General features: G+C 44.0%; 1 protein-coding gene across 1 annotated transcript in view; it reads right to left on the reverse strand.

Moving 5' to 3' along the window:
* Positions 1-14490, reverse strand: part of myo9aa (myosin IXAa) — a 125766-nt gene that overhangs the window by 91886 nt on the left and 19390 nt on the right. Inside the window, exon 2 of the mRNA XM_080458538.1 lies at positions 414-1385. Within this exon, the coding sequence (XP_080314664.1) occupies positions 414-1298 (885 nt within the window). The 5' untranslated portion in view covers positions 1299-1385. The remainder of the gene's footprint in view (positions 1-413; positions 1386-14490) is intronic.

The following is a 14490-nucleotide window of genomic DNA, read 5'->3' on the forward strand; positions in this document are numbered from 1 at the left end:
TATGTTACAAAAAAACAATGTTTAGGCATGAGAAGAGTATAATTGATCAAAACTATTTTATATGTGGAATTGTCTGCAATATACAAAAAGGTAAGTTCACAAAGAAAGCAATTGGAGAAAAAATGGCGGCGCATCTGTCTGAAGAGAAAAAATGATCTGGAAATAAGGAAAAAACAAAACGATTGCACCAAGAGAGTTTATATAGAATATGGCTTCACTGAGTTAATGTGCAAAATTAGAGCCGATTCATCTTTTGTAGTGAAAGTTTGAAACTGAGCGAGATGCAGCGGGAGCCGTTCACCAAACACCCAAACGGTTTATCTTCAGAGAAAATGAAGTCATCGACACAGAATCTAACAAAGAAAGTGTATCAAACGTACAGAGTTAGAGGAGACAGACATTGGTTCTCTTACCTCTAACACGGGCCCCGCCCCCAATATGATCTGCTCCACGCCACTGGCGAAGCCTTTCTGGCTGAGAGCCGTCAGGTGATGGATGAGGAAGTTTGTGCTTTGCGTCTTCCCAGAGCCGCTCTCCCCGGAGATAACGATGCACTGGTTGCTCTGTCTCTGCAGCATGGCGTGGTACGCCACATCCGCCACGGCGTAAATGTGCGGTTCCAGGTCTCCCAGGGTATGGTTATCATACATCTTCACATACTTGGGGTTGTAGATGGGCAGGAACTTGAAGGGATTGATGACGATGAGGATGCTCCCCACGTAGGTGTAGATCTTCTCCTGGCGGAAGCGCGAGCGCAGGTTGTCCAGCAGCGAGCGCTCGTTGAGCTCCGGCAGGCAGCACAGGTCGGCGTGGTCACCCTGAGTTTGGGGCTGCGGCAGCAGTCCGCGCTCCATCATCCGCCTGCGCTCCTCAGTGACCTGCAGCCACATCTGGAGGCTGCCGCCGTAGTGGATGGAGCCGTCCAGGTTCTTCTGCCTCAGGAGGAAGCGGTAATCCTCGCCGCCCAACAGCGGCCGGTGCTCCAGCGCCACGCGGGGCCACAGCATCATCCTCTGCACGGGGCAGTCGTTGGGGTTCAGGATCCATTCCTCCCCGCCGAACTCCTTCACCTCCGCGAGGACGTAACACTTGGTGCGGTCCAGATGCAGCCGCTCAATGACGCGCTCGATGGCGTCGGCGGCGGTGGTGGTCTTGCGGGCACTGATGGGGCAGTAGATTGTGCCTTCGGCCAGGGCGCCCGGGTAGATGCGCACGGTGAACTCTGAGTTCTCGAAGCGCTGCCGCCGGCCCAGGCTTCCCAAACCACCGACACCACCAACGGCATCTCGAGTACTCATGGCGTAGAAGGAGTTCCCATGAGCAGCAGCCCGGCACTGGCACGACCTTCACTGGGCAGGAGGCGCCGCCGATTCAAGACATCCCCACTGAAACGGGAAACAAGCAGTCGTCAGGATCTCGTAAACCAGAAACATCCGTAAAATCAAAACGTCTTCGTCCCCGGTCACATGACAACATTTCAAAAGACTACGCATCGTTTTTGAGTTTTCCTTGAAGAAAACTTTGGCATTCATAACGTTTTCATGTTGGGCCACTAGTGGGTGCTGTTGGTTATTTTTGTAATGAAGCCACAAACAAGCGTGCAGAGAACAATACGCTATAAACATCAACAATGAAGTACACGTGCATTCGTAGGAACAGCCAACCATTGTTGTTATTTTCAAACTACTGAGCATGTGCACAAGAACAATTTACAAAGGCTGTGGTGCACAGTAGCAGCATTTTAGCAAAGTTGCATTTTCCCCCCCTCATTTCCTTGAGGGCAGCTTTCAAAAAGTTGCATTTCCGCCTCCTCTGAGCACTGATGTTGTGTAAACGGGCTCCCAAAAGGCAATGAAAGATTTGCGTTTTCCGGATCAACAAGATTACAGCGGCGCTGTAATGTATGAATCATTGCAAAGTTGAAACGACTCCTGAGTCCATAAACAGTGAATCACTGTCAGATTCCCTGTGAAACTGCCCTGAGGTTACACTCAAGTCACCCAGCTAAAGGAGACAGGTCTTGAATTACTTTTGCTCCAGAATAACGACAACAGGTTGACTCTTGAAGCCTTGGGGTAGCTGGATAGATTTGTGAAAAATTTCAGCACAACAATTTATAGATAAAACTATTTTTTTTGAAGGATAAACAGGAAAAACAAACAAAGTTCTGAATGTAATGCGTAAATATTTCTGGTATATCCCAATCTACCACATTGACGTTTTCCTAAAAAAATTTCCAGAAGATGAAGTTTCCAAATAACCTGTTTGGTCCAATCAGCCATCCAGAATCCTGTTCTGAAGGTCCAAACACTGATATATGGATTTTCTATTGATCGACTTCCAGCTCTGCAGTCACTGATCTACGCGGGAGAATGAAACTTCCAGTGCATCTTCCGCTCATCCGACACCAGTCGTCTCATCGCAGCCCCCTGCAATCTGCCAGATTACGAAATTCGTCAGATTATGACACGGGGACCTCATGTGCTGTTATGTAATCGGCCGAATGATGTGGCTGGAGCCCCCGACATGCACACTCATAAAAGGATAACGGATAAGTCATCTGGATCCGCGGGATTATCATTAACACACATACACACATGCTCGCGGCGGGCGCACGCCTAAGCTCCGAGAGCAGCTGCCGTCCTCACCGCACAATCACACCATTCACAAGTTGGCTGTTTAATACACAGCGGAGAGACTTCCCATCGAGAGCCGAGGCCAGAGAGAGACGGAGGAGGAAGAGAGAGCCCAGCTGAGAACAGCCACCACTGTGTCACTCATCTTTAGCTATATTCAAATCATTCAACTAGCTTCTAGAGCAGAGAAAACTCATTTCATCTTGAGTGGACTGGACCGCTAAAATAGTGCCATAACCACCTTTAAATTTAAACTTTAGAGTTAAAGATATGAGGCGTTCACTAAGGCTGAGGCGGGCATGCAGAGTCTTCAGTGATTTGTGGTGTTTCTCTGTCAAAAGTAGTGAGAAATGATTGTGTTGTATGTGGTGTTATCGTGTGAACGGACACCAAAACACTACTTGAAAACAGTCCTGTAAACGTGGGCGTAGAAGATCAGTAAACACAGAACTAGAGCTTTATGTCCGTGTACAAGTCAGATGCCTGCAGGACTTCTGCAGTCCGACTGTCCGATCACAGACGAGATTAAAAAAAAATTGAGTTATCTTGTAAAAAGAGGCAGGAGCTCGCGCTCATTTTGTAAAATCAAAGTGTCCTAAATATAATTGCAGTCATAATATGGTGAAGCACATGTAAAGACGAGCGAGCCGTCAAAGTGTTTCATCCGTTTGAAACGTTGGGTGCTTTGCGGCAGTTATGTGAAGTGACGTCAGACCTGCTTCACTTCACCTTTCATCTTCGACTCCACACGTTCATTTTCAAAGCTCAGAGGTGCGACTGGCTCGGAACTTTTCACATCTTCATGAAGCACAACATGAAAGAGAGTTTTGTGCGCCCTGCGGGGCTGGATGGTGAGTTTATCATTACGTTTACAGCCTCTGCTGATGTTGTGATAAAGAAGATCAGGACTGTCAAACACATTAAGGACGTTAGGGACACAATCCAATTTAATCTCATGTGGGTCGGTCCAACAAAATAGTGCCATAATGACATCAAGATTTTAAATTTACAGCAAAGACCAGAGCAACTATCTAATATTTCATACAAAAGCCGGCGTCATAGCAATCAGGATTTATGTGTGAATACATTTCTATGCATATAAATTGTATATATGTATAATTGGATGTGGTCAAACAACATTATTATATTTTTTTCTATATTACATGTAATTATTAAAAAAATATGGAATTTATTTAGACTTTTTCATCAAATAATTTGTGTTATATAATAGTTCTACCATGTTTAAATTAATTGAATAGTTAAATAAGTGGAAGCTGAAGAAAATAATATATTTATGGAGAAGGGGCGGGATTTATGAAGTTATACTTCTTCCCACTACTTTTTGGACACGCTTTCTGAGTATATTGTTCTTCTGTAATTATATACGTTTGTGTGGTGAAATATCTTTGGTGATCTGGTGTGCACTGGGGACCTGATATTGATTGAGCCTGTCTGAAATTAAATTTAAAAAATGAAGGAAAAACAAAAAAAGAAGAAATGAAAATGCCTGAAAATTGAACATAGAGTCACCACGTTCATGAGCTGAAGAAACTGTCTGCACTCACACACTCCTCATGCCTTCATTCAGGCCCCTTGTTTAGGGCCGAATCCACTTCCACACCTCTGACTTCCAGTGTTCATTCAGCTTCAGGCAACAACACAACGGATCTCTCTTCCAGCGGCCGAGTAAAAGCGAAAACAGGAAATGTCGGCGCAAAGAGACGAGTTCCACGGGACTCCAGCGGGGAAGTGGTCCAGAGCTGCTCGTTTCCGGACGTCCAACCTGCCGTGTGTCACCTCAGCAGCTCTGACACGACCACATACACACACACAAACACACGCATGCAAGTCCTGTAAAAACACACGCTTTATAACCCCGTCTGCAAAACTGAGTTTGTAAACACAAATGCAGGCAGTCACTGTGTGTTTCCCAGCTTGTGTCACTGCTGGTGTGTGTGTTTGTGTGTGTTTGTTTGTGTGTGTTTGTGTGTGTTTGTGTGTGTTTGTGCTTGTTTTGAGCACCGGCGTCTCGAACAGATGGTCAGCTCCCTGCTTAAGGGATAGGGAGGAGGGAATTAGGGCTGTGGCGGTGCTGGCCGCCTCTCTGTTCACCATCACACCGGGGCAATCAACTAATGGACGTCTCCTCCGGGGAAAACAACAACCAATCTGCACCAATCGCAGGACGCCTCGCCGGTATCTCCACTGTCATGTCGTCAATCACGGCGACTCGAGGAAATCCTGCACAGGCGACGTCACGTTACCGGCAACAAGACGAATCACGGTCATCATCAAAATCAAGCAGTTTCCTGCTGTTCTACACCTTTAAACTATTTTTAAATTACAGGCTCTTTTAGAGAGAAACTGCATGAGAATGAGCATTCAGAGCAGATTTATCAACTGGCATCACAAACTTATCTGTCCAATGTTAAATAAACTGAGGAGGAAAGAGAAAGAGAAGCAAGGATTGTTGAGGAAATGGTAGACTCACACAGCCCCGCTGCTCTTCCCACAAATACATAGGCTGAGTTTGTAAAACAGTATTTTTGTTTTTATTTTTGACATTTCACCTTTTAGTAAAACCACTTAGTGGTTTATTCATTAGTCTCCCACCGCTAGTCAGGGATGAAGTATATGGGCGTGAGAAATGGAAATGTTGGTGTTTCTAAAAGGAAACCCCCGCACAAAACGTTTGGGAACTTCTTCACGAGAGCAACGCAAATTTAACTCAACATTTTATGACGTCAACCTGCATGGAACAACCGCTGCTACACATCTGACGTCCTTTAACTAGAGACACTGTAATCCTGCCCAGTCGGAGGAAATAAAGCAATCACAAGATCTGCTTTCATCAGACGTTGTTCAAAAGGGCTTTGAGCTAAAATGTCATTTAGTCAGACACATTTTCTGCCCGAAACATCCCTACATAGGAAAACTCTACGGGAAAGATGAAAACAAAGTGAGTAAATGCAGGAAGAATGTCAGCGGCATGAAGTGATTTCACCTGAGCGTCTGCACAATAACTTAAAGGGGTTTGACGTGGACGAAGTCCGAGGCCTGGAGGAAGTGACAAAGCAGATGCAGCACAGCTGGATAAGACCCGCAGTGGCCTCTCAACTCTGCTCTCCTCAAATTACTGAGCCAGAAACGGATCTGGGTGTACGACATGAATGGTCGGGGATGAGGAATCAAGTAATCTGACCTGGAACCAGTTTGAGGGGGATTTCCCTCCAAGACGCTGCAAATCAGGGCAGATCTAATCTACTCAGTGGAGTAAAGCTGGAATTCACACGGGACATGAAGTTTGTAAAAGACTAAATATGCAAGTTCCTCCTTTGAGCTTTTATCAAAGTTAAACTTTGCACATAAACCTGGAAATTATCCAGACTTGGATCAAGTACTGAAGGATACCTCAAGCATGAGAAAGAGGAGGAAACACATTTGTTTTTTTCATTCATAAATAAAATATTAATTTCATCTAATGGCGTGTTCACTTGTCGAGTTTAAAACAATTGAAATGAACTCTGGTAACACTGGTCATGTCGGAAAGTTTTTGTAAAATTTTCTTTTTTTCCTGTATTTTTCACATATTTATGACTTTTGCATTAAAAGCGACACAAATGATCGATTGTTTTGTGAAGATCTAATCTTGACACGTCAGAATGTCTTTAAAATGTAAAAAAAAAAGAAATGTTCAGAAACACAAGACAGTCTCTGTTCACTTTCAAAATAAAGTGAAACCATCTTGTTCAAGTGACCATATTTGGTAGCTTCTGAATTTCTTCTTCCTGTTGATTAACGATCAAAGAACCAATGACTAAACAGTTGTGACTAGCATTGAGGTATGTGTTTGAGCATAATTAAGAAGTTTTAAGAAGTCCGCTTACAAAAGAGCAGTGTCCGGACCCACTGCTTGAAAACCGCTGCCAAAGTGAAACTTCACGAAAACGTTCCAAAACATTGTCATGAAAACGTGGCCTGAATCTGGTTTGTGCAAATTTGCGCGATAGAAGAGGAGAAACAGCTTGAAAGGTTCAGGCGCCCGTACAGCTCATCATTAGCACCGTGGCGAGAAACCAGCGGCGTGTTTCTGTGCTAGTAAACACAGCAGCTAAATTTAAAGTCATGAAGTCGTCAGATTAGTAAATGAACCGTCCAAAACCTGCAGACGGGATGTGGAGGTTCGCAGTCCGGTGCCAAGTCACACACCTTAGTGCAACGCATTACAAATCCCCAGCGACTGCAGGGACAACAAAGAGGCACCACAAGTTTACGAGCTTTTGGTACAAGAGCTTAGCGCTGATGACAACACACACACACACACACACACACACACACACACACACACACACACACACACACACACACACACACACACACACACACACACACACACACACACACACACACACACACACACACACACACACACACACACACACACACACACACACACACACACACACACACACACACACACACACACACACACACACAGCGTTTCACAGGGATGACTTCACATCGTAGAAAGCTGACCAAACTTGATCCTTCACTTCTCAGCAACAATGACAACCATTGACGAGTGACTCACATGGTTGAACCGCTCCTCAGTTTCCTATCGGAGGGAACCTCCACCAAGGCTCCTCTCAGACAATGCTCGCGTTCAAGCCTGCAGAGTGAAATTCTCCTAAAATATTAATATCCACCACCAAGTTTGTTACCTTCTTTGCGCCGTTTGTGAAGCGGTAGGTCACATTTCCAGACTTGGAAAAACAAAAAAAACAAGGCAGGAATCCTCCCGACAGTTCAGAGCTGAACTCGGCCGCCGCTAGCCTGACAGAATGTTTGCATGTTGGAGAAAGATTTTTTACCAGCAAGGAACTCTTCATCTGCATCATCTATACATCGAATGTATAGACTCAAAACACAAGTCGAAATGCATTTGTTATCAAGCCATTTTATGCAAGCGATACACGAAGGCCATGTGTTGTCGCACACAGCCTCTGCCTAGCGCAACGGGCACCTCCGAGGTAAAACAAAAACCTCCATGTGATCAAGACGACGGTGTAATAATGATGAACTTTTTCGAAAGGATTCAAAACACGGCGCCCAGGGGCAGGGCAAACATCGCTAGCTTTGGTGTCGTCCACAACAACTCCCGACGATACGGACGACAACATGCAGGATGCTAGCCTCTAGCTCGTCGCTACAGTCCGCTGGCTGGCACCCGAAGCTAAAATTCACAACATCGCTGCCAAACTTTGAACTTTGAGCATGACCAGATAATAAGCACTTCCAATGAGTTTCACGCGGTTTCGCCCCCGAGTGTTAACACTTTGTGGTTCATACGACCTCGACGCAGAACGTCCAGGTGTGAAGGGACCGCGCCAAGGATACGCACCGCTATTGTAGACGCAGTAGTATATATAACAGTCGTAGGATGAAAGCTTCTTACGTCATGTGATTGGACTCGTTGGTCCATTCCGTTTGTCAGCAGGCTCCAGATTCACACCAGCAATGGAACCACACCAATGTACAACCTTCCCAGCGCTCATTGTAACCAGACCAAACGTCACAGTATGTGAACACAGCCTTAATCATGAACCGGACGCTCACTGCGAAGTCATAAACGTTCAGCCCAAGGGTGTTCTTCGATATTGTAAGACAGTTACATATTTAACATTTTAAAGGAACGCTGATCCACCCATCTTCTGCACAAGCTGATCCCTGCTGACAAAGGCAGGTTACACCCTAAGGCAATGCAGCCCGTCCGTTACAGGGTGACAAACATACCTGGGAGCCGTTTACCTTTACTTCCTCTTTTCATTTGATTTAAATTCAATCTTTGTGATATTTGACATTATATCAATCTTTACAGCCACAGGGGAAAGTGTTATTAAATGCACTTTTTGTAGTCCATTTCTGGAAGTTTGTAGTTTTTTCACCACGGCAGACGTCACTAACCTTCGCCACCGGATTATTATTACACCACCTAGTGGAAGTGCGGTCACCTAACACCTTTCCTTAACCCTGTGACATAATCCACGGGGTTAAGGACAAGTGGATAGGAAAGGAGAAAAGAGGGACTATTGGGATGTACCCTGGGAGTTATGACACTCTGGAGGCAAACATTGTTATTGTCCATCTACTGAGCATGTGCAGAAGAATGAGCTACTACAGCCTGCACATGCACAGTAACATGTGTTTCACCCCATTTTCAAAAAGTTCCACGTTGGGAGCTGTTTTCAAAGAGTTGTGTTATTCCTATATTTACACGGAGTCAGAGTGTTTTCAAAAAGTGTGTTTTCCCGCTTCCATGTGGATGGGGTGGGAGCATTTTCGAAAAGTTGGAACTTTGGGAGCCGTTTATTTAAAAGTTGCATTTTCATGGCTCCGAGCACCGTTGCCGTGTAAACCGACACCCAAAACGCAACTAAAGTTTTCTGTGTTCACTTGGCAGTGTTGTCGTTGATCGTTTCTGGATGCTACAGCAGATTTGTTAAAGTGTTTTCTTTTTGAAGGCTCCACTTTTTGACATCTTGGTACGAGTGAGTGTTTCCAGCAGTGTTTGGCTTCACTGTAATGTTTTAGGACACCACAGATCAGACACGGGGGTCCACAGCCTCAAGTCGAAAGTGTAATGCAGCTTTCAAACCGCTTGTCATGTGTTTTTAATAACATTTGAAGCTTGAATAAAACACAGACCAAAGAGCTCCAAACACAACCTGCAATGAACCTCAGATGCAACGGAAACATACACAACAGTGCTTTTTTTTTTTTTTCCCCTAATTGTTTTGACATCATTATGTCATTTTGGTTTTGGGTTTTCAACTGTGGCACCAAAATCATTCAACACACACTGAATCCAGGGGCGTGTTTTTTAGAGTGAACCCGATGAGGGGGCAGTGGACTTTTACCCAGCATGCATATAGTGTGTGAAAACAACTTCTAATCAAAAACATCAAAAGAACCGTTTCAATCTGATAATCTGGTTCATGAAAACACATATTTTAGAGCTGAATGTAACAGATGTATTAAATTACATAACAAGCTCTGGTCCAAACCCACAGGTTTAACAAGTCCAACGGTTTTAGGGCTTAATATGAAGACAAACCAGACTTCACACAATTTTTTTTTTTTTTTTACGATCTCTACAAATCCCAATAGCCATTCACAAATAAAACCTTATTATAGAAATACAGGAAGTTCAACATTCAGCCAAAATGACTGTTTAATAGAAAATTGTAAGTGACTTTAGTGTTTTTCAGGTGAGTCATTATTAATGAACACTGTTTCACTTAGAAATGACCCCTTTCTTTAAACTGCACAATATATCGCAAAATTATCTTTACTGCAATGTCAGTATGCAAAATGATAAAATGGCAAAAGACTGACTGAACAGCATCAAATTATGTTTTAATGTTTTATAACGCATTCAACTTCGAATGTTTTCAACTTACGATCTGAAATCATGTCTAATTCACAAAATCCCAAAACACCATCCAGTTCAAGCTGTTGTAAATTATGGGGAAGAGAAAGAACGAGCACAGTTGTGTGGAAGAGCTCATTTCAAAGCACAATGATGTGAGCATCGTTGACTTCAGGAGTAAATACAAACTCTTAAGTAGTCTTTTGTTTACATCTCCTGGTCTGATGTTAAAACTGCCCATATGAGCAGATGGTGTGAAAACAACCTCATTCTGTATCGTTCTCTTACTCTGAAAACTTCATTATGAGGGAAGATAAACAGAGAAAGTGCACCAATAGCAGAGCTTACATTAGATTGGAATGTATTCCCGTCTACCTATTTCACGCTCATGTCAGACGACACTAATTATGGCAAAGATTTATAGGCAGATGGGGCCCGGGGAGCCAGACTGAACGTTATGCAGCTCGCATACCACATAGAAACTAATTTCCCTGCTTTTAAATAGTGACTGCACAGCCTTCAAAAACAGGCCCAACCCCCTCGCTCTTACAGGCAGAGGAAATTGCACATAAAACACAAACAAAACGTGTCATAAAAGGAACTGTAAAGAAAAGGGATGAGCACCAGCGACTGGAAAAAATACAAAGGGGAGGTGAGAAGTCCTATCAGCAACTTTATAGTCGCAATTCATGCAGAACGCAATTTCTGGCTCGACCAATCTTTAATCTCCCACAGCCAAACATCGCACAGCTTATTTGAGTCATAAGGCTCGATTTACTTGGTAAAATACTGCGTTTTTTGCTTCAGAAAACTTTCACGTTTACACAGCAAAGTTTTGAAAGCAAAGTCCATTTACAAGGAAACGACAGAAACACTGGAAACGATGTAGCTTTCATGCCAGGCCACGAGGTGGCGCTGTTGGTTGTTTGTGTAATGAAAAAACACACTCGTGCCCAGAGAACAATACACTGTAAACTTTAACAATGAGAGTACATAGACATTCGTAAGGAAGATGAGCAAGTTGGATTGTTGTTACGGTGACTGTTAACTCTAAATTTACCAAGTCTAAGGAGAATCTGGACTGGGAGTCATGACACAGAGGAAAACCTTGTCATCGTCCATCTGCTGAGCATGTGCAGAACCACTAACTACTATGGCCGCTGTGCACATTTAAAGTTTCAAGCAAGCAAGTAACTTTAATTATAAAGCAATTCAAATTAACTAGAGTGGGACAAGTTGTGTTTTTCTCTGTTTCCATGGAGACGGGGTTTGAGAGTTTTCAAAAAGTTGCGTTTCCGCCAATTTCATGGATACAAAGTCAAAGCATTTTCAGAAAGTTCCCCCTCGCAGACATTTTCTAAACCACGCATTTTCCCAAAGTTTTCCCGTTTTCACTTGAAATGGTTGCGTAAACCAGGCCTCAGAAGCAAAAGTGTTACAATCGAACAACAAGCATCGCATATGACTGTTTAATCGTATATTATCTGATTGTAATATGTAAGCAACAGGAAGAAGAAACGTGAAAGCTGCCAAATATGGTCGCTTGCCCAATTGTGCATTCGTCTTTTCCACGAGGGACGCTGGGTAAATGGTGATCTCATCGTTTTAGTGCCAGTATGTTTCCAGCATGTAACTCGGAACAGTTGGTTGCGTTCACGTTCCCAGTACATTAAGATTTGTAGAGCGTGGACGTTTGGCCACTCGGGAAGCAGAAAGCCGTCGGTATGGAGGAAGTGGAGAGGTCAGAGGATTGATGGGCCAGTAGACGGGCCATGCAGGCAGCGACATGTTGGACACACACGTCATCACAGGCCACAATTCCCTCAATCCAAGTGCACTGATGTGGAACGCCACTGCGGTGCTCCGCAGAAATAGTTCACCTTCGGCCCTGGAGGCAGCAGCGGCGCTCAGTCAGACGCACTGACCTCGTCAGGCGGCGCTATAACTTCCCAGAGATGTTGGGACTCCTTCAACGCCAATAAAGAAACAACAGCTTTACAGCCGGAGTCGAAATGATTACTTCACAGGCTGAATGAAAGCAAAAGTATCATCCAGATGGTTGGTGAGTGAAGAATTTATCAAGAAAGTCCAAAGTTTTAAAGGCTCACAATACTAATTGGAGTAAAAGTACAATTAATGCTTGTTTAATGAAGTTACTTCGCAGAGAGCGAGCGAGCTCAGTAGCGTCATTACTTGTATAAAACCTTTTATTGAGTTACATAGATCGACAGACGGACAGACAGTGGTACCAACTACTGCTACCACACAGACACTGGTGGAAATGTTAGCCGTCAGCTCGTCTAAGGTCCTCTGAAGAAACAAAAACTGTGTTTTCACTCTGGTCACATTCAGGTCGACTAAGTTTTTGGTCCAATTGAGGCGAGTAAATTTAAACCCTGTGTCATGCTAAAGTAGCTCGTTATGCTCAATCTATCGCCAGATCTTGTTTTTGCAAAGTTTAGTCTAAAGAGAAAAAAGTCTTTGGTGAAGCCGCCTCAGAACAATACTGCAGCTCATTGATACTGCTGCGAAAACACCTTCAATTCCACCTCATGGTACAACCAAACTGTGCTATTGGGTCCTTATGTATGTTTGCCAAACCTGAAATAAGTGACACTATCATTGAATTCAAGATATATTGAGCAGCCCCGTTGTGAGAACTACAGATCGAACAAAACACATTTCAGTGTGTAGACAATGTGAATTGTAGAGAAACAATCCAACAATCTGAGTGAGAACAAGATCAGCCCAGCCCCACTGCTTGGTTGCAGCCTTAGAGTCGACACAACATGCAGAAATATCAGGAAGCGCCGAGGCGGAGTATCCATGTAAGTTGCAGAACCAGCTTACACACAGCTGACATCGAGCTTTCTACACTGTTTCCGACGGAAATTTTTTTTTTTTTTTTTTTTTTTGGGTCATTCCAGCGAGGCTGCCAAGACGCGACCGGCTGACAGAGGTCAGGTTTTCCTAGACTGTGTGGTAAATTGACTGTAACGTGAGGACATGGCACTGCAGTCTACTGTAGCTTCACCCTGTACTTAACTCCACCATGTTTGGTGCTAATTTGGGTCAATGGAAGACAAGGAATGCAGGATGCAAACCCTGTCGTCAGCATCTGTAACCGTTTGGTTTTTTGGGGGTTTAAATCGCAGTCAATACGTGCAACGGACGATTCCTTGGAGCTCGGATGTGTAGACTGAGCTCGCGGCTGCAGAGCACGGGCATCTTGTTCAGGGGGTGACAGCAGCATCAGAGAAGAGAAAAGACTCCACGTTGGGGCAGTGACATTTCTGTCAGTGTTCGACTTTACCATCGAGTCTCGAGGGTAAATATTGTATCTTAAAAGCTCCCTTATTAAGTTACCCAAGCATAAGATTTGAAAACTAGACACGGTCTGCAACACATCCTGAAGGTTAAACGGCTTTGGTGTACAACTTAACACATCGACACACAAACACAGAGCAAGTAGGGTTTTTTTTTTAAGAGGGTAAATGTATGAAAGCTGATAAAGTAGAGCTCATTAATGAGTGACATGTTCCTGACCTCTTAAATCATTCTTATTTTTACTTCTTTTAAAATACCGTAATTTCTTTTTAAATTTGATGGGTGCTCGGTAGTCCGAAAATTGCGGTATGTATTCTTCTGCCTGTGTGGACGAGAAATGACTGTGTTGTATTTGGTGCCATAGAATTAAAACTGAATGTCATTCCCTTCTTGGTTGATTTATGCAATAACGAGCTTGTTTGTCTCTTCTTGCCATGTGGACACTAAAACTAGGAAACTCCCAACTAGTAAAAATCCCTTTTCCCAGCTGCAATTGATATTATGAGCTAAATAAAGACAAAGCGGACACCTGTGAGACATCAAGAGCGGCACCGCCTGCGAGTGGGATTATTAATGAGGCTCTAATATCTACTTAAGCTTGATTCATCAGCGCGATGAAGCAACAGAGAGGAATGAGGGAGTGGATGTGAATAGTGTCCACGCCGAACTGAAACAAGTCTCAGATGAGAGACGTGTTTTCACGAAACTGACAGCAGTGAAAATCAGGCTGACGTACGCCGAGTAAAACACACTTTGCAAACACCCGCATGGGTCTCAGGTCTTTAACTGCTCATGACCGGGAAGTGGTGGTCTCGGATTGAAGTCAGAACCAGCCGGGACGAGACAGACAGCTTAAAACTGAGAGGAAGCGAGAAAAAGAGAGAGAAAGAGAGAGAGAGAAAATGAAGGAGATAGAAAGAGAAAGAGGCAGACAGAGGAGGAGGATGTTGGTTTCCTGAAATCTGAGCTGTGGGAAAGTGAGAGGAATGAAAGAGAGTAGCCGGGCTGCAGCATGGCACCACATTAACGTAATGGCACCACATTACTGATACAAGGAGCCTGACAGACAGCTGATTCCACTAATCCAGGAAACACAAC

Source organism: Lipophrys pholis (assembly GCF_963383615.2).
Source record: "Lipophrys pholis genome assembly, chromosome: 2".
NCBI lineage: Eukaryota > Metazoa > Chordata > Actinopteri > Blenniiformes > Blenniidae > Lipophrys > Lipophrys pholis.